Raw genomic sequence first — 26,261 nt, forward strand, 5'->3', positions numbered from 1 at the left:
GTTGTTCAGCTTTTCTAAGGCCCACTTCACTTCACTTTCTAGGTTGTCTCGCTCGAGGTCAGTGACCACCTCAACGTGGTTATCAGGGACATTAAGCTCGTTCTTGTATAGTTCTTCTGTGTAATTTTGCCACCTCTTCTTAATCTCTTCTGTCTCTGTTAGGTCCCTGCCATTTTGGTCCTTTATCATGCCCATTTTTGCATGAAACGTTCCCTTCATCTCTCCAGTTTTCTTGAAGAGATCTGTAGTCCTCCCTATTCTATTGTTTTCTTCTATTTATTTGCACTGTACATTTAAGAAGGCATTCTTATCTCTTCTAGCTATTGTCTGGAATTCTGCATTCAATTTGGTGTATCTTTCTTTTTCTCCCTTGCCTTTTGCTTTCCTCCTTTCCTCAACTATTTGCAAAGCTTCCTCAGACAGCCATTTTGCTTTCTTGCATTTCTTTTTCTTTGGGATGGTTTTAGTTGCTACCTGTTGTACAATGTTGCGAACCTCTGTCCATAGTTCTTGAGGCACTCTATCATATCTAATTCCTTAAATCTATTTGTCACCTCTACTGTATATTCAACAGGGATATGATTTAATTCATACCTGAGTGGCCTAGTCCTTTTTTATTTATTTTTAATCCCATTTATATCCCGCCCTTCTCCGAAGACTCAGGGCGGCTTACAATTTAAGCACAAACCAATGTGCTTAGCAATAGCCTTCAATCTATGTATATGCCTGCTTATTAGGGCTCCCCCCCCCAAGCAGCATTATTACAAAGTCAGCTTATTGCCCCCAACAATCTGGGTCCTCATTTTAGCTACCTCTGAAGGATGGAAGGCTGAGTCAACCTTGAGCCTGGTGGGACTCGAACCTGCACTAATTGCAGGCAGCTGGTGTTACTTAAGGAGGCATTAGCCCACTGCTCCACCAAGGCTTTTCCCTACTTTCTTCAGTTTAAGCCTAAACTTTGCAACAAAAAGCTCATGGTCTGAGCCACAGTCAGCTCCTGGTCTTGTTTTTACTAACTGTATAGAGCTTCTCCATCTTTGGCTGCAGAACACATAATCAATCTGATTTCTGTGTTGACTGTCTGGTGATGTCCATGTGTAGAGCCGTCTCTTGGGTTGTTGGAAAAAAGTGTTTGCTATGACCTTCGTATTCTCTTGACAAAATTCTATCAGCCTGTGCCCTGCTTCATTTTGTACTCCAAGGCCAAACTTGCCTGTTATTCCGGTTATCTTTTGGCTTCCTACTTTTGCATTCCAATCCCCCATGATGATAAGGACATCATTTTTGGTGTTAGTTCTATAAGGTGCTGTAGGGCTTCATAGAACCGGTCAATTTCATCCTCTTCAGCACCGGTGGTTTGGGCATAGACTTAGACTACTGTGATATTGAATGGTTTGCCTTGGATTCGAACTGAGATCATTCTGTCATTTTGCGGATTGCATCCCAGTATTGCTTTGCCTACTCTTTTATTGGCTATGAAGGCTATTCCATTTCTTCTGAGCGATTCTTGCCCGTAATAGTATACTTGATGGTCATCTGAATTAAATTCACCCATTCCTGTCCATTTTAGTTCGCTCATTCCTAAGATGTCGATGTTCAGTCTTGTCATCTCTTGTTTGACCACGTCCAGCTTGCCTTGATTCATGGATTTTACATTCCAGGTTTCTATGGAGAAAAAATCTTTACAGCATCAGACTTTCCTTTCACCACCAGATACATCCACAGCTGAGCGTCCTTTTGGCTTTGGCCCAATCGCTTCATTCTTTTTGGCGCTACTAGTACTAGCCCTCTGGTCTTCCCCAGTAGCATATTGAACACCTTCCGATCTGAGGGGCTCATCTTCCAGCGTCATATTGTTTTGCCTTTTGGTACTGTCCATAGGGTTTTCATGGCAAAGATACTGGAGTGGGTTGCCATTTCCTTCTCCAGTGGATCACATCTTGTCAGAACTCTCTGCTATGACCTGTCCGTCTTGGGTGGCCTGCACGGCATAGCTCATAGCTTCATTGAATTACTCAAGCCCCTTCGCCATGACATGGCAGTAATCCATGAAGGGGATTGAAATGTTAAGAGAACCCAAGTAAGCTACATTTTTTCTTAGTATAATTTGTGGAAACATGAATTGTCATTCTGAAAAATTAGTCAATAACGAATTAGTATTTTAAATAGTTTCATTTTTATCTGCAACAATGTACTACTCAAGAAATATGACTGCCTTTGAAAAATGTTAAAACCTTTTTCCTTCCTAGAAGCTATGTGTATATATGTGTGCATTTTGAGTCACATAACTGGGTTAGAGATTACTCTAATTAAAAAGTAGCATGTGTTTAATTAAATAGATTTTCATTAATTTAAGCTTTATAAGTGTCTATAACAAGCCTGATTACTTTGTTAGAAACATGCTTAAATGGCCTTACTATAATTACATTTTATCAACCAGATTAATATCACTGTAACAGTTTAAAAAGACCCAGGTCATACAGTATGACTATGGCTTGAATTGATTTTAGTGAACCGATATTTAGCATACCCCTGCATACATTGGATAAAAGTAATTGCTTGCACTACTGTTTGTTTTCATTTTGTTCTTAGCAATTAAGCTTTTAATTTTTTTCAGAAGGAAATAAACAAGAATAAATAAATATGTGGGAGACTGGCAGACCTGCAAATGGAGACTATAACTTTTCATGAAGTTTTGGGACAATCCTCATGTCTTTTGTGACACTCAGTGTTTGAGTAGGATAAAATAGTAAGCCAAATAGAAGTTAGGGGTGAAGAAGGATCAAGAGTTGATGAGAAAGAGATGATTTAAAACATGACATACATGTGCATAGCATTGCTTAGAAATTATCTTTAAATCAGAGACATCAGTGCTGTTGCTTTAAGGCAAGGGTCTTCAAACTTGGCCTTTTATGACTTGTGGACTTCAACTCCCAGAATTCTTCAGTCAGGCATGCTGGCTGAGGAATTCTGGGAGTTGAAGTCCACAAGTCATAAAAGGGCCAAGTTTGAAGACCCTTGCTTTAAGGTATACTTGATAGATGCAAACCTCAAATCAGCTTTTACCCTTCCAATTCAGATTGTTACAGATTAGGCTGTGGCTGGTCTGGCGCCTTGATATTCTTCACTGCCAATAGTAACTCTCCTAAACAGTTACCTTTTTCAGAAACTAGCAAAGAAAGACACAGTAAAAGAAAAGAGCAGCTAAATAGCAAGTGCTGTGCAGCGGAAGAAACATGGGGAAACAGGGAAAGTGCCCTTAGGCACCTACATTCAAGAATGTAAATTCCAACTCCTCAGATTCCCAAGTCCAAAAAAAGGAAATTTTAAAAATTGAATTCCACTTCAACCCCTGTTATTTTTTATTAAACTTTACTAAATCTTGCATTCTTCAAAATATCCTGAAGTAGCTTTGTATATGATTACTGGATATCATCAGTTTTTCCTGGAAAGATTGCTTGATTCTTTCATTGGAAGAATGGCTACCCAGTTTAAAGCTTTCTAGTAATTGCTGTTTTTTTCTTCTTCAAATGACATGAACTACCCTATAATTCATAACTTAATAAATGATTCATTGTAAAACCATAATTTGCACTGTATTTTAGATTCATTGTTTATTTATTTCTATTTTACTGCACTTGCTTTTTACTTATTTCTTAATCTTTCGTTGTAGTTTCTCTAAAATGTCTAATAAAAAAGTTCCCAAGTGTATCACATGCTCCCCTCCCCAAATAAATGGTCTTCTTATGGGAAATAGTAATGAGCTGAACTTTTGCCACATCACTGCAACAGTGGCAAAAGTTCTAGTCCTGCTCTTGATATGTTGGGCATAATCTTTGCTCTCACAGGTTTCACGAAGAAAAGATGTTAATTGAATGTATGATGTCTTCGCCAGGCTACAGTAATATGTTGCAGCAAGAGGGAGTATTGATCACTCTTGCCTGGCTAAGGAAGGTTGTCTGGTTAGTACTTGGATGGGTAACTCTTAAGAAATATAGGCTAATTGAAAAAGTCAAACAAAGGGAAGAAACTATTTGCCAGGAAAATTACATTGGCACATGCATAAAGGCACTAAGAATTTAAGCATTATCACTTCAATCCTAAAGTTATTTTCCTTAAAAAACAGAATATGCTATTTCTGTGTTTAGGAGCAAGACAATCTTTTGGATCAGAAGCACATCTGGAATTTTAAAAGGTCATGAGCACTCTCACAAAATGGCTACCATGGGAGATTTACCTGTTTCGTAAATAGTTGCCATAATGAGCATGATCAGTCACATTAACAGAAAACAAACTATGTGGGTTGAATGAAAAGGAATATTTCCAGTGTTTAAGTTTCCAACACATGGCTCTATTAATACCCTAAACGATCTGACTTGTTCTTTAGAATCTGCTTCTTTGCTTTAGTTCTACTGTTAAAAAAAGTCACTATTCATGAAATGAACCTTCAGTGAATACTCTTTAAATAGCATTTCTTAATTGAATTTTTGGCTGCTGAAAAAGTTCTTCCAATTGAAACTTGTCACTGAAATTGATGACTGTATTATATTCTACATTGCTGGTCCAAAGAAATGTAAGAAGGTAAACCAAGAAGAGCTGTTTCGTGTGATTAAGAAAAAAAGAAACAACCCATGATAGCAACCATTAAATTTCATATAACAAATTCTGATTAAAGATATTCAACATATCATTCAAAGGGAATTACTGTCCAGCTTGACATTTCACACAAAATGGGTCACAAAATTGATGTGTTTCAGTGTTAGAAAGTTAATAACAAGATGTGTTCTTTGCATGCCAACAGTAGAGATAAAAATTACAAAAATTGAAATTTGCCAGCAATTACTGTCATGATGTGATAAGGAAGGTGAAGAATTGTTTCAAAGTATTGTGGTAGCCATAAAACACAGGCTTATTATTATGACACAGAAATGAAGCTTCAGTCCGTGGAATATAATCACAAAGCTTTAACTGGAGGTGGAGGTGGAGAAATCAAAATCCAGGAAAATTCATAATCATAGTCTTTTGGGGATGCAGATGTACAATTCACATGGATTTTCTTGAACCTGGCAAAACTTACCAACTCAGTGCTATACTGCAACACATAAAACTTTGGTATGATTGAAAAGAATTCTAATCTGGAGCTACAAGGAAGATTATTTTTTTTTGCAATACGATAACGCAAGGTCTCACACTTAACCCAAAAGGCCATTTCAATTGCAAAGTAGATCTCATCATGTTACCTTCTACACCAAAGAGCTCAGAATTAGTAGCATATCACTTCTACATTCCCCAAAATTGAAGAAATACCTTTGCAAACATCTGCTGGATTCAAATGAAGAGGTGGAAAAGACATTTAGGACCTTGTTGAAGAAAGTTATTTTGTTATGGTTTTAAGAACATTGTCCATTGTTGGCAGAATCATGTAGAGCAGACATGTCAAACACAAGGCCCGGGGGCCGAATCCGGCCCACGAAGTGGTTTCATGTGACCTGCGAAGCCATCCTGGAAACAGTGAGGGAATGGCCCCCACTGCCTTCGCCCTGGCCCAGAGACCCTCCTTCTGCCAGAGGCCCTCAGATCTGTCCCACTCCTGACAAGGCCCCCATAGGCACCCTTGATGCGAACAATGTAGAGCTGGCCACGCCCACCCAGTAGGCCATATGCACTCTAGCCACGCCCACCCAGTAGGCCATGCCCACCCTGGCCACACCCACCCAGCCCCCTGAGGGCAACCGCAATGCTGATGCGGCCCTCAATGAAATTGAGTTTGACACCCCTGATGTAGAGAATGGTGATGATTATGTGGAGAAATACAGTAAATATTGGCAACAAGAAACCTTGTTCCAAGGTTTATTTTCTTGTTTCATTTATCCAAGTATCCCCGTTGAAACTAAAGTTATGTAGCTGGAGCCATTACTTTTCATTCAACCTTTGTAGCTTGCTTGCTTACTTACAAGGTTGCAGGACCTAAAGTATTGCTGCAATAAATGGTGCTAGTTTTTTGGTATTTTGGAGCATAGTGGTTATAAGTTAATTATTGTTTTATTAAAATATGCTTTTAAAACTTAGGCAGGGAAATTGCTGTTCATCATGATTATGTTTGAAGGCACACAGGTTTTGCCAGCACCAGGTTGTTTATCTATTGTCTGTAAAACTTCATGGAGCATAATAAAGATTTTTCAAAAATTTACTTTCCTTCAATAACTGCCTGTAATTACTTTGCCACCACATATTTTGTTAGGTATGGAGCTCCATGAAGAACTACATAACTTAGGAACAAAGGAAGGCCTGAAAGGAAGAAAACTCAGCAAAGCAATTGAGAGTTTTGCGTGGAATATCACTGTGCTGAAGGTAAATGTAAACTGAACTATTTTCCTTCTGTAAAAAGTCTGTTTTGGCTATGTGAGATACTGATCCAGTATTTTTTTCTCTCCACAAACAAATAAGGAATATTGAGCAAATAACAAGAACATGCTTACAAATAACAAGCTACTAAAGTAATTCTTAGTCAAATAAAAATTTATTGGCTTGGGTATAGTACAGTTCAAACCAGAATCAGTTGTTTTGCTTCTATGGATACCAAGGAGTAGGCTTCTGTTTTCTCTGCAAAAAAATTACTTTGAAAGGCTCTCTTTCTCTCCGAGGTCTAGCATGCAGTACCTAGGAAAAGATTTTCTTTGTTGCTAAAGACATCCATAGTGCTTTTATGCCACCACTAGCAATCTATCTATGGCTCACGCAAGCAGACAAAAACTTTGTAATTGTTGAAACCAGATTCTTTGGGGAATGTGTTACTCAGTGTGTTTGTCTCTTGCTTTTCTATTTCTCTCAGGCGCTTCTAAGTGAGCATTGCTCTTTGGTGTTCTTTCCAGAAAAGAAAGCTTGATTGGGACTATTAGCAATAGCAAAAGCCCTTAGACCAGACATGTCAAACACAAGGCCCGGGGGCTGGATCCGGCCCACGAAGTGGTTTCATGTGGCCCGCAAAGCCATCCTGGAAACAGTGAGGGAACGGCCCCCACTGCCTTGGCCCTGGCCCAGAGACCCTCCTTCTGCCAGAGACCCTCAGATCTGTCCCACTCCTGCCCAGGCCCCCATAGGCACCCTTGATGTGAACGATGGAGAGCTGGCCACACCCACCCAGTAGGCCATATACACTCTAGCCACGCCCACCCAGTAGGCCACGCCCACCCTGGCCATACCCACCCGGCCCCGAGGGCAACCACAATGCTGATGCGGCCCTCAATGAAATTGAGTTTGACACCCCTGCCTTAGACTTATATACCGCTTCACACTACTTTACTGCCTTCTCTACGTGGTTTACAGTCAGCATATTGTCCCCAACAATCTGGGTCCTCTTTTTAGTGACCCTGGAAGGATGGAAGGGGGACTCAACCTTGAGCTGGTCAGGATCGAACTCCTGGAGCGAGCAGTGAGTTAGCCTGTAGTACAGCATTCTAATCACTGCACCACCACGGCTGTTTAGGACACATAAGGTCAATGCACTTTGTGACATAATCTGCTAACGTTTTGCTCAAAAAATAATGGAGAGCCCGCCTCTTTGAAGCCATTTACTTTGGCTCTTCTATTTGGTGTGCAACCAATAGGGAATCATAGCAGAAATATTATTTCAGCCCACGTATCCTTCAGATGTGACAGTATTATCACAGCACTGAATGCAGATGGACTCACCAAATCTAAAACATTGTGAGAGGAAAAAAAGAAACTTTATTGCCAAGGCAGTTGCATTCTTCATCCGTCCACTATCTGTAGAAAAAAGAATACATTCCTGTTTCTGATTTTTTAGACTACCCCCCAAAAAATTTTTTAACAAAAAAGGGAGCATTTTCTAATAAAAACTTACTGTTATTAATTATTTTGCTGAGTGTGGACAAAATTACCTGATTGGATTGTGAATTATTATTATCCAAGTCTGTAACTCATTACAAGTCGAAGTATCCAGTCTTTAAAAATTTAACCAGTTCTGTGGTTTTTATTCTCTATTAGAATTGGAAAAAAAAACCCTGCCATTGTAAATTATTTGTGTGCTCTGTTTAGCATTGATTAGAGAGAATGGAGCCCCAAATGGCAATATGTTTTCCTAATATCCAAGTAAGAGTCAGATTTTATGAGGAAAACACATTTTTGTATATATATACACAGACCATCTCCTTTAAATACCCAGTTACCTCAATGGAGCAATATGTTTTCTGAGGAGAAAAAAAAATTGAACTTATTCAGAGTAAACATGCATACGATTGCACTGTAGTTATTGTTTTCCCCATTCATCTTCTGGATTCAAAACAGTTTCTAGGGAAAAAAAGATTTGAAAATAATTTTTCTTTGGAATGCAGCTGCCAATATGAATACTTCCAGATGGGGAATTTTTTTCAGTCTAAGAGCCATTTGCTCATCCTGAGAGCTTCTGGGGAACCCTATGGTGGGGAAGGAGGGATACATGCATACGTGTATCTCTTAATATCATACAACATTTTCCCTTGTTATTTCTGCAAACACATTTATATCTGCCAGTGTACTTTCCCACCACTGTCCTATGCACACTTTCACACTTGTCTGCATCTATTTCCATTTTTTTTCCTATTCATAAATACCTTTCCACATCCACATGATCTCCATATTCTCATCCCTGAAAAGAAAGAAGAATCTAATTTCTTGGAGATAAATCTCAATTGTGAAGAAGAAAGCAGTAAGGTAGATTTTGAGGAGATGAAGGTGGGTGGAGTGGCCAGTAGAAAGTGTGGGACTAAGGGAGAGATAGGGCTGGTGGGTGGGAGAATATAGTGTGAGCCGGGGGACGCCATGGGCCAGAGGTTCCCCATGACCAGAATAAATATTTAGAGATGATTCAATGAATTTACTCACTCTAAGACAGGATGACATGTTTAGTGGAATATTTTTGTAGCATATTAAAGCAATTGAGGCAAGACTTTGAAACACCCCCTCTTAAAAAATAATAATAATGGTGACCATGTAGCATTTTATTTCTAGAAATATATAATAAAATGCTAGGCTTACAGGGGGTCCAAGAAGAAGAAGCATCCAGGTTGTCTTGCAAAAATGCCAGCAAAAGGGATTCATGCGTCACAATGAAGAGAACAGAATGAGTAGAGCTGACTCTGACCGTCCAAATCATTTTCTGTGGTTTACCACAAATACTTTGTAGGTGCTGAGGATGCTGAATAACAAGGCCTGTCCGGTAAGCCTCAGACAGGCAAACAGTTTAGGGCATGTAAAGTGTTCTGGGAAGAGAAGCATCATGGTGGAAGCAGCATTGAAACTCATGTCAGTTCAACTTGTGCATTTCCCAGTAAAAGGACAGAAGAGTGCTACTTATATTCCACAGTTTTCTGGGCACAAGGTGAGACTTACTAGGAAAGGCAGTCCAGGAGGCTGTCGAGCCTAAGGGAAAAACAGAGGTTTTTTTTACTAACAGAAGGGCTACGTGTAGCCAGTCTAAGCAAGGGTCTTTAAAAAAAAAACCTCCAGTGTTGGAGCATTCACCACCTCTGAATGCTGAATGCTGAATGTCTCACCATGACAAAGGCAATATGCAAACAAGTTAAATCTCTTCTAGGTGAAGGCAAGAAAGATTGTGGCAGTCAGAAAGAGGAAAGCAAAAAAAGATGTAAAGAAAGCTCTCTCTACTCAGCTAAGAAAAAGGAGAAAGAGAAAAGCAGGATTTTTGTACCTCTCGATAGGTTGAAATTCCTAGATTTTAGCCTCTTAAATATGATCTTGAAAAAAATGTTACATATTAGCTCAGTAATAAAACCAAATATTGATGAAATGAAATGAAAAATGTTAATGAAAAATGCTTTCAGCCAAGTCATCAAAGTGAAATGGCTTTTTCGCAGCTCTGTTTTGCGTGCATGTAGCTCTGTTTTATTCAGTGCCTTTATACTTCAAGGCCTGCCCCACTATTCATTTTCAAGTTACTAGATATTTTTGAATCAGTGTATAAGACTTCAGTATTACAACCCTGAAGCTAATGAGGTAGTCCTAATATGGCAGTTGTCGTGATTTGCATTTGGTGGAGAATATCTTCTCCTTCAGATTTAAATCCAGTTTAGTAAACTATTCACTAGTGTGACTACTTTTCAGAAATAAGAAATGTCAGAATCTTTGGGCGATTACAGCTGAGCACTGGGAATCATTGACTCAGCAAATAACAAGCTGCTTATTCTTTTCTTAAAAAATGGTGGAGGTTTATTTCAAGCCGCATCTGCACAACCTTGATTATCTATAAGTGTCCCTTTGAACAAGGTTATGGTTCCCCAGATGGAAAGAGAGTTTTGGAATTGTAAAACAAAGAACTTGAAAAGAAAACAGACTGGTGCCTGAGGTTTGTTTTATCCAGTCCTGAGGCTAAGTTCAAATCTCTTCTGCAAATATTCAAGATCAGACCAAGCTAAGAATAATCCTTCCCCTGGTAACTTAATGAGAATGGAGAGAAGGAGTGGGAAAAAGAGAGAAGGAAATCGTAAAAATGTAAGAGGTGAGAGGAAGCAAAGTTTTGCTAATGGTTAACTTTAGCTCTTTGTAGATTATCCTGGACAGAACGTTTTCTTCAACAAAAACAGGATTCAAGGTATCTGTAAATTAAAAAAATATGGAATATGTCCTTTCTTATTGTAAACTAGGCCAATAAATGCATAAAACCTCTAGTTTTAAAATAATGAGGAGATAGAGAGGGTTCCCTCATCTCTGAGACCTCAAATATAAGAGAGGAAATACATTTTTTGTCTTATCATGGAGGAGAAGGATATCCATTTTCGGATATCTTTCCAGATAGATTTTCTCTCAAGGAAAAGGAGCTCATTGTGCTTTGATGCCAACAACCACTAGCCAAAGATGAAGAGGGGACTTTGCAGTCCCCCCCCCCCCTTTGCCTTGACCCTTGCAAAAATTCAGTGCATATTAATGGGAAACGCTTTGGGAATTGGAACAGGAGGGGGAGTGCCCAATATTCTAGTAACATGGATCTTTAATGAATCACAATAATTCATGAGTTAACTTTTGCTGAGCATAGGGAAAAAACATACATTGGATTTCAGCTGCCTAATATAAGAATTAGCAAGTCAGTTACTATCACTATGTAAAGTAGTACACTGTGTTTATTGTAAGCAGTAAATATAGCCTAACAGAATATTCCCTTAGATTTACAAATTTAATATTGATTTTTCCATGTTTATAATAAAAAAGGCTTGCCGAGATAATGTATCTCCATTGGGAAGATAAAGTAAAATCTATTTGTTTTCTTCGCTTCAGAAAGAAAAAAAAATCAAACCTTCAGACAACCATTGACTTCATTTATTTGATACTCAAATAAATGTAGCAGAGTTTTTCCTGCGAAAATAAAAGGTCACATCTGATAATGAACTTTGAATTATTTATCATAACTAGATACATCCTAACAAAAAGTTGATTGCATATGTACAAAAAACATATGTTGATCCCTCCATTGCAGTAAGAGCTGATTTGCAACTGTTTACAAAAATACTGCTTCCATTTGGAAAAGTGGGATCAGTCCGACAGTAATAAACTATTTAATAAACTAGTTTAAAAGGAAAACTGATTTAACGATTGTATTATAAAGAAATGATCAGAATTCAAGCAGTTTGTCCACATGGAGTTGGAAAGACAGGCTGTCAGGCATCCATTCCCCATCCCACGATCCAGAGGTATATCCTAGCACCTTTTGGGTGGCTTCCAGAGCAGGCTGCAGGAAATTGAGCTAAAATGCTAGTTTTATTTTGCATGCTGTAGTGGTGGCCGTAATTTCTCTGCAGCTCCCCAGAATGGGACATTTTTCATGAGGGGTTAATGAGCAAAAGTTATCTATTCCCGCATTAGAACAGATTTTAATAATGGCCCTTGACATGGGCCTTTTAAAGAGCTGCAAACATAGATAGTTAATAGATTACATTGCATGGCTTTTTGCTGACAGATTTACAAACATCTTTGTGAGTGCTTCATTTTGTTTGCTCACAGCACCAGGCTATCATTTACAAAGCTAAAAATAAGCATGTGTCTGCATGGTTTTATTAATGTGCAAGACAGGGTTCTCAACAGGCTTTGAGTTGATTATTTTCTAGCTGCGGGAAATTGTGGATTAATTCTTCACAATAATTTCAAGGTAGTATTGGTTTCCTCAAGGTGGTAGTTAATAAACCTGAGTCGTTTCCCCCTCCCCTCCCCTCACAATGTCTCCAGGCTGCCAGTGCCAGTTATTGCATTAGAAAGCAGGCATCACTTCTGCTTCAAATAATGTCCAGTCCATCAAACTTTATTGCAGATCATTGACCCAGACTTCAAAATAAAGTTATGTATATCGTACAAATTGCAATGCAACTTGCATAATGAAAAAGTCCTGTAGTTGTGCGTAGCCTATTTTCCTGTCAACAGTGTGCAGATTTAGAAGCTACAAATACAGACTTTGCAACTGCAACAGTTATCCTGGGATCTTTATCTGCCTAAAGAAATTGCGTATGAAATTCTATCCAAGCTAGAAATGAGCTAAGGGTGTTACTAGATCATTGTGGATGTCTTGGTACAAAAGGACAGGATCCCATAATTCAGTGCTCCCATCCTAGCAGGGACAAAGCATTTCAGGAGAGGGACTTTTGTGGTTTTGCACTTCAGCACCGCTGATGGTAAATTATTAAATTTCCATAGCATACAGATAGTTATGTATGTTGAGTTATGACTATAATTGAGACCATAATTTCGGTCATAAGTCATGATGATCGTAAAGTAGGTCATCACATGAATAGACCTGATTTTATGATGTTTTTTGTATGTGTGTAGTGGTTGTTAAGCAAATGCAATGATTATAATGCAAATCCACAGTCATTAATCAAAGTCATTGAGGAGTGCGATGGCTGATGTGGTTAGGACACTGGGTTGGAGATTAGCAAGCCTGCATCTGAGACCTGTGTGCTGATGCGTGGTGAGGTGAGTTCCCATCAGTCGCCCCTTTTTTTGCCGTCCCTAAGCCAACATCCCATTCTTGCGAGACATAGTGAAGACAAGAAGGTTTCCCAAGGATTGTGAGAATGGGGTGCCGGATTGCAGAAAGAATGGGATATCGGCAGTGGTGGGATTTTATTATTATTATTATTATTAATTTTATTTGTATACCGCCCTTCTCCCGAAGGACTCAGGGCGGTGAACAGGGCAGTACATGTTAAAAGACAAAATACAAAAATTAAAAGAGATTAAACAAAATGCCCACAGCTCTTACAATAAGTTAAAACACATTAAAAGTAATAAAACCCAACTCCATCCCATCAGGCCAGGCCAGCTTGTTCGAAGAGATAAGTCTTTAGATCGCGCCGGAAGCCAGTTCGCAACACTTCGGCAGAACCAGTAGCTAATTTTTTTTTGCCCAGGTCCAGAATGGACTTCCCAAAGTGGCATTCACACAGAAAACCAGTTGTTCACATATCTGAATCCCCCCACTGGATACCGGGTTAAAGAATGGTGCGAGGCAGTGAAGATGAGCAGAGCAGAGCAGAGCATGTGAAGCTCAGGGTGGTGAAGGCAATTGGGGTTTTGCAGAATGGTATGGCAACTCTGGCCATGGTATGCAGTGGCACTGGGGCTAAAGCAGAGGCCTGGGGGAAGCGGCAGCCAGCTGGAGACCCCAGACCTCTACTTCAGCCCCAGACCCGGCACTGCCACCACCGCATACTAACGTGCAAGGTGGCAAAACAGCATAGATGGGGAGATAGGCAGGCGGGGAGAGTTACAGGAGCTTTGTAGTCATTTATACTGGCAGGCTGACAGGTGCCCTGTTTTTGATCACATGACTATGGGAGAACTGCAGTGGCCTTAACTGTGGCCACAGGTTGTAAGTTCTTTTTTTTCAGTGTTGTTTTAATTTTGAATGGACGTTGAATGAATGGTCGTAAATCAAGGACTACCTATAATTGGATCAAACAGGGCTCTTCTGATGTTGTTATACTTAGTGGTTTTTGCACTCATCCACTTCATTCAGCATGTGGTCTTTATCTATGTGCCAGATCTAAAACAAATCCTTTCAGTTCTCAAGGAAGAAAGTAAAGGAAGTTCCATCAGCTGCCTATTATTTTTCCATTGTTTTGAAAAAAAAAAGGTTTGCCGGATTGTTCAGACACTTTATTCTAGCTAGAGCTGATCTCTCTTTTTTTTTTTAAATCAATAAATTCCATTTTACGTATTTTAGAGAGGCAAACCAATATTAGCAAATAACCTTATGTTACCTTACACAACATCAAAGGTCACACTGAGCAATTATACCAACCTTGTTAGCTGCAACAATTTTTAAACAAGAACTTTGACCCCAAAACTTTCAGAAGGATAATTTGTCAAATCAGTGTTTTAGTAAAAATAAACAGTCTTCCTATCATTTTTTATCTTGTCTCATTCCTTTTAGATTATAAGCCTTAGAATAAGCCACCATGGGAAATTCTTTTTGAGTGAAACTGTAGGAAAAAGATGAGGCCAAGAATAAACAGGAAATTAAAAAGAATCTAGCTTCAGAAAGGTGTCTAGAGAAAAACAAAAGTTTGAAAGATGAGAAGAGATCCATACTGCAATAGACAGAGCAGCCTTGAATCCACAATTGCTATCCAAAAGAAGCAATTGAGATTGATCCCCACAGACCTGATGTTCTGCCATTTCTGAGTTGAACACTTAAGTAAAATAAGGCAATAATAATAATAATAATAATAATAATAATAATAATAATAATAATAATAATAATATCATCTTTAAATTCCTCAAAATAATAAATCTTAAAATTCCTCAATTTTATAATTTAAGACAAATTATATCATGGGTCTGTAGCCTTTTTGCCTTCAAGGATTATGTTAGGGGCAATCATATAAATTGTAAGAGGGGCCAGCAAAAGTAAATGTAATTTTATTTTCATTAAAACTAAATTAACTCTAGTATATACCTCATATTAAACAATTTGCTACTTCTGGCACTCTAAAACTTATATCAGAAACAAGCTTTGGCACAACTCTGATGGAAAAGAATAGAGTTTTTATGGGGACCAAAGAAACCAAATTAAAGAGATTTCTTGGTTCCCTACAGCTAAAACTAAAAAAAAATAAGTTTAAGAAACAACTACAACATTTTTTTCTGTTCTCATAATTAAATAAAAATTATTTGCTGCTAGAAATCTATTTATTTATTTGTATCCACCTTCGTTATTTTTTAAAACCACTAAAGGTGGCAAACATATCAAACAAATCTTCTTCCGCCTATTTTTCCCACAACAACAACTCTTTGAAGTGAGCGGGCTGAGAGACAGAGAAATGTAGCTGGACTGTTTTCTGTTTTTTCTTTGCTAGTATACTTTTATTTTATTGCTTTGTTGCTGATTTATTTATCTTATTTCTGGGATGATGTATCTTCTGTTACTCCCCTTACATAGGTTATCAAATTCCATTTTAAATTGCCTTTATCAAATTTTAGTAACAATTTGTTGCTGGAACTTTGCACTTTGATATGGCCCAAGGGCTAATCAATAAAGACTTACTTATTGCTTTGTTGCTGATTTATCTTATTTCTGGGATGATCCGTATCTTCTGTTACTCCACTTACATAGATTAATTATGTTTAAATCACCATAATGAAAGATGTATTATGTGAGAGTCTGGAAGCAACAGATGTTGAAATCAGTAGGATACAATTTCCTAGTGAATATGCTAAGTATCAGAGTGCGGATTCCATTTGTTGAAGAATGCAGTTTTTAAAAAGTCTCATCCTGCTTTTGTCTTTTCTTATCTTTCTCTTCTCTGTTTCTTTCTCTGTTTTTCACTTATTAGTTCTCTTTACTTTCCTTACTTTTAACTTCAAATTTTCTATTGTTTTCCCCCCCAAATTTATTTTTGCTCTATTTTATAGAGCTGCTACTTTCCCCCCCCCTTATGTTCTAACACAGAGGTCCCCAACCTTAAGGGCACAAGGGACTGGTTATGTGGAGAGAGATTTTTCTGCAGACCGGAGGGGGTGTGGTTTTGTGTGCTGCCTGCATCCTGCGGATGTGGCTTTCCTTATTTGTATGGACTGGTTACTGGCATCCCACAGCCCGGTACTGGTCCATGGACCAGGAGTTGGGGACCCCTGTTCTAACAAATGTAGCCTCTGCAGGTAGCCCCTGTTGGCCCTTGTCTGGACTTTGAAGGTAAGCAGAGTTGGGTTGATAAGTGCTTAGATGGAGGGCCAGCAGAAATCTCAGGGCTGTGGGGCTAGATGAGAAAATTGTCCCCAAAAAAGGCAATCCCTGATTTCCTATTGCCAAAAAAACCTGCAAGGGTACTGCATCCACTGTAAGTTATGTTTGACCAGAAGCAGATTCTACTTTTTATAATGGTAACCATGCTTCCCACTCTTCGAAAGGGAAGCATGCCCTTTTACCATGAAAGCGCCTTTCATTTTTATTTTTTTATTTTTCTGGTAACAAGGTTTTTAGCCTCACCATTCAAATCCTTTGGCTGATTTTGGACACATTACTCTTGGTTTGGTGTGGTGTGTATTTTCTTTCATGCAGCAAAATGTTTGGGGCAAGTGTCCCCTCCCTATTTACCTCTCCTCATATTGACAGATTCTGTTAGCTTTAACCTGCGCTCACTCTCAAGATCTCATCAATCATTCCTGGAAGGAACCAGTCTAGGTGCTATCTGTCATCCCTGGATTTAATTAAATTTAATTAAACCAGAGCTTGCCACATTTTTCATTTTTAATCTCTGATTGTAGATAAACCCTTCATGTTAGATTGCTTATTATCATCACCAGACCCTCTGAGACGTTCAGCTGCTGTGGCTGATGGGGCTGACCATGACTGTAGATTCCCCATTTGAAAATGGGCAGACCAAATTATTTATGTAGGTAGAATTGTGAAACCAAAGCCGTGGGCAGGACAGGAGAGCAGTTTGTTTTGCAGCGGCTATTTCCACAGGCACTGCTAGGCAGGCTGCTTTACTGAGCTCATAAGGTGTTGAAGAGGATTTGTACAAGAGCTGTCGGAAGAGCTGAACTGCTCAAAGGATTACAGCGCTCTCAACATGAATTAGACTTTGCAATAAAAACAATGCATGAATCTCCAATCAACTGAGCTTGTATCCTTGACAACTTAAAACTACCTTTAAATAGGCCAAGTGCGCTGGAGAAGACAGGGAGGAGTGCAGAGCAGCAAAACCTCTCTTCATTCCCCTTTTCTAATTGGTGTTTCTTGGTAGGAGAGACAGAGGTGATCTCTGAAGGTTTTAGTGTTAGAAAACAGAAAAAGCTGACACCATTTACATCAGAATAAAACAGGCCTAGAAACCCTGCTCCCAGGAAGGCCTGATCTAACACACTCACTAGTCTCTTCTCCTACTGAAGTTTATCACATTGTCATTTAATAGAATATTGTCATATTCGTGGATAGGTAGAGGCCAGAAAGCACAGAAACAGAACGATGGATGCTTTTAGTAAATGTGATTTACTCCAAAATGAACAGATTGAAGAAAATGTCTCACTTAGTTTCTATTTGTTTCACACAAGAACTAAATGCCAACCTTAAGCTGCCACTTTAATGTACTAACGGGAGAGAACTGCAGTCTATCAGAATGGGGTTGTATTTTCCCAACTTGATGTCATCCAGATAATAAGGGGAAGATGGGAGTTGCAGTTTATTCATCTGGAGGGTGCCTGTGTGGGAAGGTGGGTATGCGTAGTGTTATGTGTTTTACTCCTCCTCCTCCTCCTCCTATTAATTATTGTTATCTTTATATGCCACTTTATATGCCAAGGAGGGGAGGAGTGGCATATAACAGGATTAAAAATACACGTGAATTTAAGTTTTCTAACTGCTTCATCTTATAAGCAATGCCAGTGTTTCCGTATAGTGGTATTATGAAAGAGGTGTTAGGAAGGAATTATGTTAAAAACTTGATTATGAGGTTCAAATTCTTTGAGGCCTTCCCAATATTTTGGAAACAGTTCTACATACAGAAATATCCTTGAGTCACTTTGATTTGAAGGTTCCTACACAGAAATATAAGAGAGTCACTATGTGGGGTGGCTATATAAATGTGTGAATGAATGAATGAATGAATGAATGAATGAATGAATGAATGAATGAATGAATGAATGAATGAGAGAGAAGGCTTAGCAGATGTCCTGCCCTCAAAGCTAAGCACTATTAGTCCTGGTTAGCAGATCATAGGCTAGAAGTTGGAAAAAAGTCTAAAAGAAGGCAGTGACAAACCACCTTGATACTGTTGACAATAAAAGTACAGAGATAGGTCTCTAAAGTCATCGGGAGTCATGCAGACTTTCCATTTTAAAAATTTCTGTCTTAAACCTGTTGATTAAGATGATTTCATTTGATTACTTGAAATGAATCTGTGAATTAAAGTCAGTCTGTGTTGTCAAAAATCTAATTAGGTTTGAAAAGCTATCCTTTATTTTAAAAGATGAATTCCCTGCCTTTAAATCCAGGTGCATACAAAATTGTCATGTTTATTCAGTCTTATTTTAAAGAAAGCCAGAGCCAACTTTTCAGTCTGCTTCCAATTGATAACATGATTATGGATACAGGATATTCTCAGGCTCTTAAATGCCAAGTCTGAGAATCTAAGATTTGACACATGTTACCTTGAGAAAAAGTGCCAGGTGATGAGGTAAAATGCTATTGCTTATTCTTCTGGTGTCAGATATGAAAGGATTTGAATGGGTGCTGTATGTTCCAATGGATTCTATACAGAATATCTGAAAATTAGAAAATTCTGCTCTACATAACTGTCCTTTAACATCAGAGTAGCTCTCTGAAGGGATATTGGCAGGTCATTGTTAGGCTTCCAGGAAACGTCAAAGAAAATGTCGTGTGTTTTTGTTTGTCTGTTTTAGGGTTTAAACTCATTGGGTATCTTTGGGAGACTCTCTCAGCCCTGCTTATCTCATAAAGTTGTGCTGTGGGAAAAATATGAAGGATGAATTGCTTCATACACTACTTGAGCCCATGCAGGAGAGATGGGATGTAAATCTAATGAATAAATAAACTGATGGAAAATGTTGGCTGTATACAGTCAAATATAAAGATCTTTACTGACTATTTTATGAGTTCTAAAGTGCTATTGAGATTATTCATATTAGAAGTGGTCATGTTCCTCTGGTGGTTTTAGATTTGGCTTTTTACAACATCTGGAAAAGAAGCCATGAGATGCCATGTTTTATTTAATTGGAGGTGCTACAGCAAACAAGGGAGCTGCACTTTTCTTTCTCTGTGTCTTCAGTTGTTCACCTTTTAAAATATCCAGACAGCAGTACAAATTTTGCTAGACCGTAAAAAAATTAGCTTACTTAATGACAGGCATTTTTATTCATAAACTATTCTCTTGACTTTTAAAATTTGAGAAAAGCATAAAGGATTATAATGACATAATGGAGGATTCTTTTGTTGTAGATCCTGATTTACACATTAAATAACCTTAAGGACTGCAGAGCATAGTGATAACTTATTGCCATCTTTTATCATGAAACGTACATGAATAAGTGAAAAGTACTTTTTAATTCTATAAAGATGAAGAGAAACTGTATTTTTGAGGCAGGAACCTTTCAAGTGGGTGATTGTGTAATGGCATTGTTCATGGTGCAGTTTTGCTTTAAGATATGCTGCAGAAGAAATCTCTGACATGCAAAATCATATGTATGTAGAAGGAGAACATTCCCAACTTTATTACAAATTGGCTTTGTCTCATTAGCCACTGAATTTCCTATAGCTTTGTATTTAATGCAGAGACTTACTAATACTTATCTGAAAAATGGTTGGAATTGTTTTCCAGTAGAGAAGAAGGTTATACAGGGTTATGAGGTTGAGAACCCAATCTTCAAGTACGTAAAGGAACTCCCTGACCTGTTTTTCTACTATGCTGTTTGTTTGTAGCTTTTTGTCATTAAAGATATGCCCTTGACGATATTTGGCAAGCTTTCTTATTAATGAGAGAGAATTGAGCTAAGAACTTTTCTCTGTGAAATTGAAAATTATCTAGAATTCAACGTTCACCTCTTGTTTGAAGATGGACAGTGTAAACTCCTCCCCCCTTTCTGCCTAGAGATCTAAGCAACCAATTCTCTTCTTTTTTCCAATTTTAGAGTTGTAATTTCTCTCCTTCTCCCCATGTGTATATCACAGATTGCCTGTAATGCTATACCTGCAGGAACCCAGGCAGCAGCAAATATCAAATATGTATCATGATCCAGGTGCAACCATCTGAAAAATTTGTAGAGTGTTTTGTGCTCCTCCATGGTTCTTTTGCTTTCAATATTTACCTCAGCCAGGATAAGCCATGGTCTATTGACATCGCAGCCTTTACAATATGAGATAATATTACAATAGCGATAATGCAAAAATTGCAAAGACCAGTAATATTGGTCTTCGATGTTGGTATTGAACTCTTGTAATGTAATATTTGTGATTACCACTTGGACTACTGCAATACTCTACACGGGCTGCCCTTGAGCATCTGGAAGCTTCAGCTGGTACAAAATGCAGCAGTACAAACTGTAAATGGTGTCAGCTCTTTGGCATATGGAGCAATACTGCTTCAGGGGCTGCATTGGTTGCCAGTGTGTTTCCATGTACAGTTCAAGGTGTTAGCTGTCACCTTTAAAGCCTTTCATGGCTTGGGACCATTTTCTTCCAGTTGCTTTTACCCATCCAATCTATCCACCAGGAGGTGCGTCTTCTCTGATTTAGGCCCTCCCCTCTGGACCATTTTCTCTCCAGAGATTAGGGTGACCCCAACCCAGCTGGCCTTTCAGACCTGGCTATGTGTTTAGGCCCGGGGTGTTCTTAGTTATGTTGATTCCAATGGATTATAATAGCTTTTGGTTGATATTTGTATTTAATTTCTTTTTTATATAGCTTATGTGTTTTAATTGTTTTTATTTGTTTGCCACCCAGAGTCACTGGTTTGAGAAGGGCAGCTATATAAATTGATTGAATGAATTGAATGGAATGGAATTGAAATAATGAAATGAAATGAAATAGTCATACCTACATTCATGTTTAGTTTTGGTAGGGTGGGCTCCAAGATGGCAGGATTCCCCCATCCCCCTTTTATTTTTTCCCCTCTCTATATGTTGACAGTACTTACAAATTAATACTTTGGCACAGCCTTCATGCAGTCAAATTGGATTGCCATAAAACCATCTGTCTCTTATTAGGAAACACCCCCCCGCCGCACATATTTAATGAACAAAAATGGTGCAATTTTTTTCTACATTACCAGGCACATTTATCTCCGTGTGCTCCAGAGAATGTCTTGTGAAAGAAAAGGAGAAACCATTTTGTGAAGATGCTTATGGAATAATACATTCTGCTTTCAGATAAGCTCTTTACTATTCTCCTGGAATGCCTGATTAATAGCTTCCAGGCTTACATGGCATCCCACCAAAAGCTGACCTGACCTTTCCTGTGTTGATTTGATATTTATTTCTAGAGTCAGTGATAACAATAGTAACAGAAGGAAGTAAGCAGCGATGTTAGAAGGCAAAAAGATAGACATGTGCTTTTTTTCTTTGTTCCAAAGCCTTGTTTGTACATGTGTACCTGGATTCTGTGCTCTCAGCTCATTGCAGCAACTGATTTTCCAAGAATGATTTGGAACTGCATTATTTCTAGGTTTAATTTTGCTTAAGGTGTTGATCTACTTTCACCGGCATTTTTCCTTAGGTGATTTTTGTTCATTTTTCATTGCCAGCAGATGGCTTCTGAACAACCGTATGGGCACAGAAATGTTTACTTGCAGATCCTTTCTAGTAGTCTGACAGTGTTGTCACAAGGGACCTAGTTTGCCATTCATTCTCCTGGGCTTCTCAGAACTGTTCTTTGCAGTCCCATCTTGTTCATATGAAGCAACAGTGTGGGTTTCTTTTCTTTTTTTTAAAGGCCAGAACACTGTAAGGAAAATGTAAAAGTTTGCGCATGAGCTACAGTATAAATAACCATTTGATGTTAATGATGTAACAAGTCATAGTTTCCCGTGGGAAGGAATACCCTGCATCATTATCTCCTCACCAGAGGATACCATGGCTCGTTACATATTTGGGGCAATGGAAAGGTGTGAGAGGGAGAGAGAGACAAAGGGGAGCCTTTTCTCTGTTTCCTTTGTTGATCTCATACTGTTACTAAAAAAAGGGGAAGGAGAATGGGAATATTTGGAGCTAACTTGTGTTCATGGGGAAGGGCAGTGGAGAGAGACTGGTAACATTGCAAACCTTCTGACTTTCTTTCATGGGCTTTGAGGAACATTTTTTTGTATTTCTGATTTGTGGGGAAAGGAGATCCAGAGATAGCTTAGGAGATCCAGAGATAGCTTAAGGAAAGCCTCAGTTTTCTTTTATTCTTATGCTCCAGTCTGAAGCACCTCAGCCTTCAGAGACAGATAGAAGCCTCAAGAATGGAGAAACCTTCCTATATTCCATTGGAAGAGAATGGGAAGTGCAGCAGATTCCTCAACACAAATCACCTCAAGACGCTCCATTTCTGTTAAGCCTTTGAGTCTAGTGCCAGTATCATTCTGCAATCCCAAAGGTGCTTTTTCATGAGGCAACTGGACTTTCTTGTTTTTCTTTGAAGACGTTTCGCTTCTCATCCAAGAAGCTTCTTCAGCTTTATGACCTGGATGACAAAGAATCTCTTTAGATATCATTCTGTAAGCCTCTCAGATACCGGACCATTGATACCCTTTTTGTGTGTCGTTCTGTGACTAATTTAAAGCCATGGAGGGAAGAGTGAACAACAGGGAAACAAAAGGACCATTCTGTAAAAAAATTGTCTTCCCCTTGAGGCTGAAGGTCTTTGTTATTTCTGCAGTTATATGACTGTATAACTCCTGACTACCAGAAAGCAGCAATGTGTCTTACAATTGTTTCAATTGAGAACTCATACAGATTTTGTATTCCCCGCTACTCCCAGTGGTAGGGTGACCATCTGGCAAATCTATAATAAAATACATCCCAAAAATAAAATAAAATACATCCCAAAATAAGATTTATCTAAAAATTAGAATATTAACTAATATTCCCTTCAGAAATTAATGTGTTGAGACTATTGTTACACACGCTCCTAAGTTCAGCTTATGGTCACTTATTCACACATTCACAGTCCTGGAAAATAGCCACACTCAAATTACTTTCAACCAAACACTGAAGCACAACCAATTCTTTAGAACACACAGAGATCCACTGAATTTAAAATAACAGCAAAACTTTAGTGGTTACAACATATCTATTTGCTCTTTCTCACATGCACTCATATACGCAAACACAAACACACACCCATGTCCTTCTCAACTAGGCTGGCAGGCACTAGTCAGAAGGACAGAAGCCACCAAGTCTGGATCCAAGGATGACTCAAAGAGCGGGCAGGCTTCAGGGCCCCCCTTTTCCCCCAAAGCCCTTCCTTTGTTGAGTCTCATGTCTGGTAGTTGTTGATGGCACTGAGGCAGGAGTTTCCCATGTGCTCAGGCTTAATTTCTTTTGTTTGTTTTCAGTGACATTTTTTTTCCTTAATGAGTTGGTTCCTTCTTAACTACTTCCCCTAAGGCAGTGGTGGGATTCAGCCAGTTTGCACTTCTTTGGCAGAACCAGTAGCTAATTTTTTGTTGCCCAGGCCCAGAATGGACTTTTGGAAGCGGCATCCACACAGAGAACCAGTTGTTCACATATTTGAATCCTACCACTGCCCTAAGGTTTCCTTTCCTGGTCTTTGTCCATCTTGCTTTATGTGCCTACTTCAGCTTCAACCTAGTCTCACACTATCTGATCTAATTTGGAGACTCAGTAAATTATAAAGTACTCCAATTTGTCTTGATGTCTGGAACTAGAACAAGAGTCAGAAAAATAGAACTCCATTTTCCTCTAATATAGCATGAGGAAAAGACCAGAAATAGTTGTCCCTTCTTTTGTTCTTCACCAGAACATTCCATTATACTATTGTATATATCTGGGTTAGAGCTTTATATTATGGAAAAGCATGCCTAATTTCTTAGAAATTTATTTATTTATTTATTTATTTATTTATTTATTTAATTGAATTTCTATACCGCCCTTCTCCCGAAGGACTCAGGGCGGTGAACAGGGCATATAAATAGAAGTACAAAAGTTAAAAAGGATTAAATTATTGCCCAAATTAAAACAATCAAAATATAAAAAACATTAAAACCCTAACATTCCCCCATCAGGCCAGGCCAGCTTGTTCGAATAAATGGGTCTTTAACCCGCGCCGGAAGGAGCGAAGATCCGGTGCCATCCGGAGCTCAACCGGCAGTTGATTCCATAAAGCCGGGGCGCCCACAGAGAAGGCCCTCCCCCTGGGGGCCACCAGCCGGCATTCTCTGACCGGAGGCACCCTGAGGAGGCCCTCTCTGTGGGAACGCACAGGGCGGAGGGGAGTCGACGCCGGCAGCAGGTGGTCCCCGAGGCAGGTTGGGGGAATTATGATCATTTAGAAACTGGTTTTTTGTTTAAAGTACTCATAAATCAAAATGAGACAATAAATCTAGATCTGGAAGCATTCTTACAAAAATACATAGCATTATATGGAGAAGGTTTTATTCAAAGAAAGGGATGATTGTATAACTTGATGGTCATTCCTAGATGCAGTTGATTGTTGGAAGTTGAGATGGGTATATAAAAGTTGATGTTACTGGTTACTAGGCTGGGTTAATTAGCTTTAAAAATACTGTCACACATCTATTCAAGAGTAGAGACTGAAAAATAGTGTGATGGAGGGAACCATTAAATAAAATATCTCAATCGTTAGTATGCTGTGATTGATGAAACCAATAGTGGCTGAAATGTAAGGACTTGAGGACAGATCTGTCTATTACTGAATCTTATAATCACCTTTTCTACACATTATCTGAGCTTGTTCTTCCCTCTTCTCTCTGTATATGAAAACATCTGCTATATCCCTTTGCAATGCAGTGCAGTTCTGGAAAAAAAAATCATGAATAGAGTTTCATGGAAATACAAAATTAGAACAGAGATCAGATGTGTCTGCCTTACACAGGCTAAATTAAAAATTAATTTATATTGCCCTGTTCTATGTAATGTTTTATGTTTCAGCAGACTCCGATGCAGATGCTGACTATAAACATCACTCTAAGTACTACCAATTACAGAAAACTAAATGTCTTTTGTCCCAGTGTGAAAAATTGTACTACATTTTAGATTTATTGTAAAAAGTATAGCCCTACTATTATTATAATGTTCAAAGCAAAGATAGAACATTCCTTCTTCTCAGTGTTGTCCTTGACGCACAAACAAACAAACAAACAGACAAACAAACAAGTTCATATGTAATGCCATTCCATCTGTCTATTCATGCTATTTTGCTCTGTTCCACACAGGAAAGTATGAGAGATTGGCATACATAGTTGTCAGTTGGTTTCACATATCTTTCTCAGGTAATTTCATGACACACTCTGTGGTTGGCAGCACTGGAAAAGGATGATATTTTAGAGAGTCACTCTGACAAGCAGAGGAACCTAAGCTGCAAAAAATATAATCAGTTGTTCATATGTGTAATGACTATTAATATGATGTTCCATCTATTCCTTGAGGGTTTTAAAAAAATCTAACTAAAGAAATTAGTTTTATGGGTTTTTTTTAAAGATTAGTGTTTATCCTGGCATAAGCTTTCATAGACGATAACCTAGTTTATTGAAAGCATAAAGTTCACAAAAGTTAATGTAATAATAAATGGATTAATCTTCAGTGTTCCACAATAGTCTTGTTTTTAATGCATGAGATTGATCCAGTTACCCCTCTGGAAAGTATTTGCAGGTTTTGTGTAATTTCTGTACTCCTATTTCTATAGGACTTACAAAGCAATTTTGACATTCACATTGTCAAACTACTTTAGGAGTCTGATGCAAAAGGTTGACGTAGTGATCCTACCAAGACCTAAGGTTGAACAAAGGCTCCATTGTGCTATTAAGTCATCGAGCAGAATGGCTGAATTATCCCAGATGTTATCAACTTGTGACGCAATTCTCATTGACATTGGTGTTCCCAGAAGCTTTTGTTTCCAGACATTGTTGACTGGTGCTGTACCTTGCCAGCTACCATTGTCTCTCTAAAGTTGTTTACCAGGATGGGTGCAATACTATAGTGAATGCAAAATTACTTGGCTTGTGTCAGTAGATTAAATCATAGCAGATTATCTTCCCATGTCAAATTGCATTGGGAGACAA

General features: G+C 38.6%; 1 protein-coding gene across 1 annotated transcript in view; it reads left to right on the forward strand.

The window, feature by feature from the left end:
- PLCL1 (phospholipase C like 1 (inactive)) overlaps window positions 1-26,261 on the forward strand; it is a gene marked incomplete at its 5' end in the record, with an annotated part of 207,691 nt that overhangs the window by 177,158 nt on the left and 4,272 nt on the right. The window contains one exon of the mRNA XM_083349714.1: window positions 6,242-6,351. Coding sequence (XP_083205840.1) covers window positions 6,242-6,351 — 110 coding nt within the window. The remainder of the gene's footprint in view (window positions 1-6,241; window positions 6,352-26,261) is intronic.

Source organism: Vipera ursinii (genome assembly GCF_947247035.1).
Source record: "Vipera ursinii genome assembly, chromosome: 1".
In the NCBI taxonomy this organism is placed as follows: Eukaryota; Metazoa; Chordata; class Lepidosauria; order Squamata; family Viperidae; genus Vipera; species Vipera ursinii.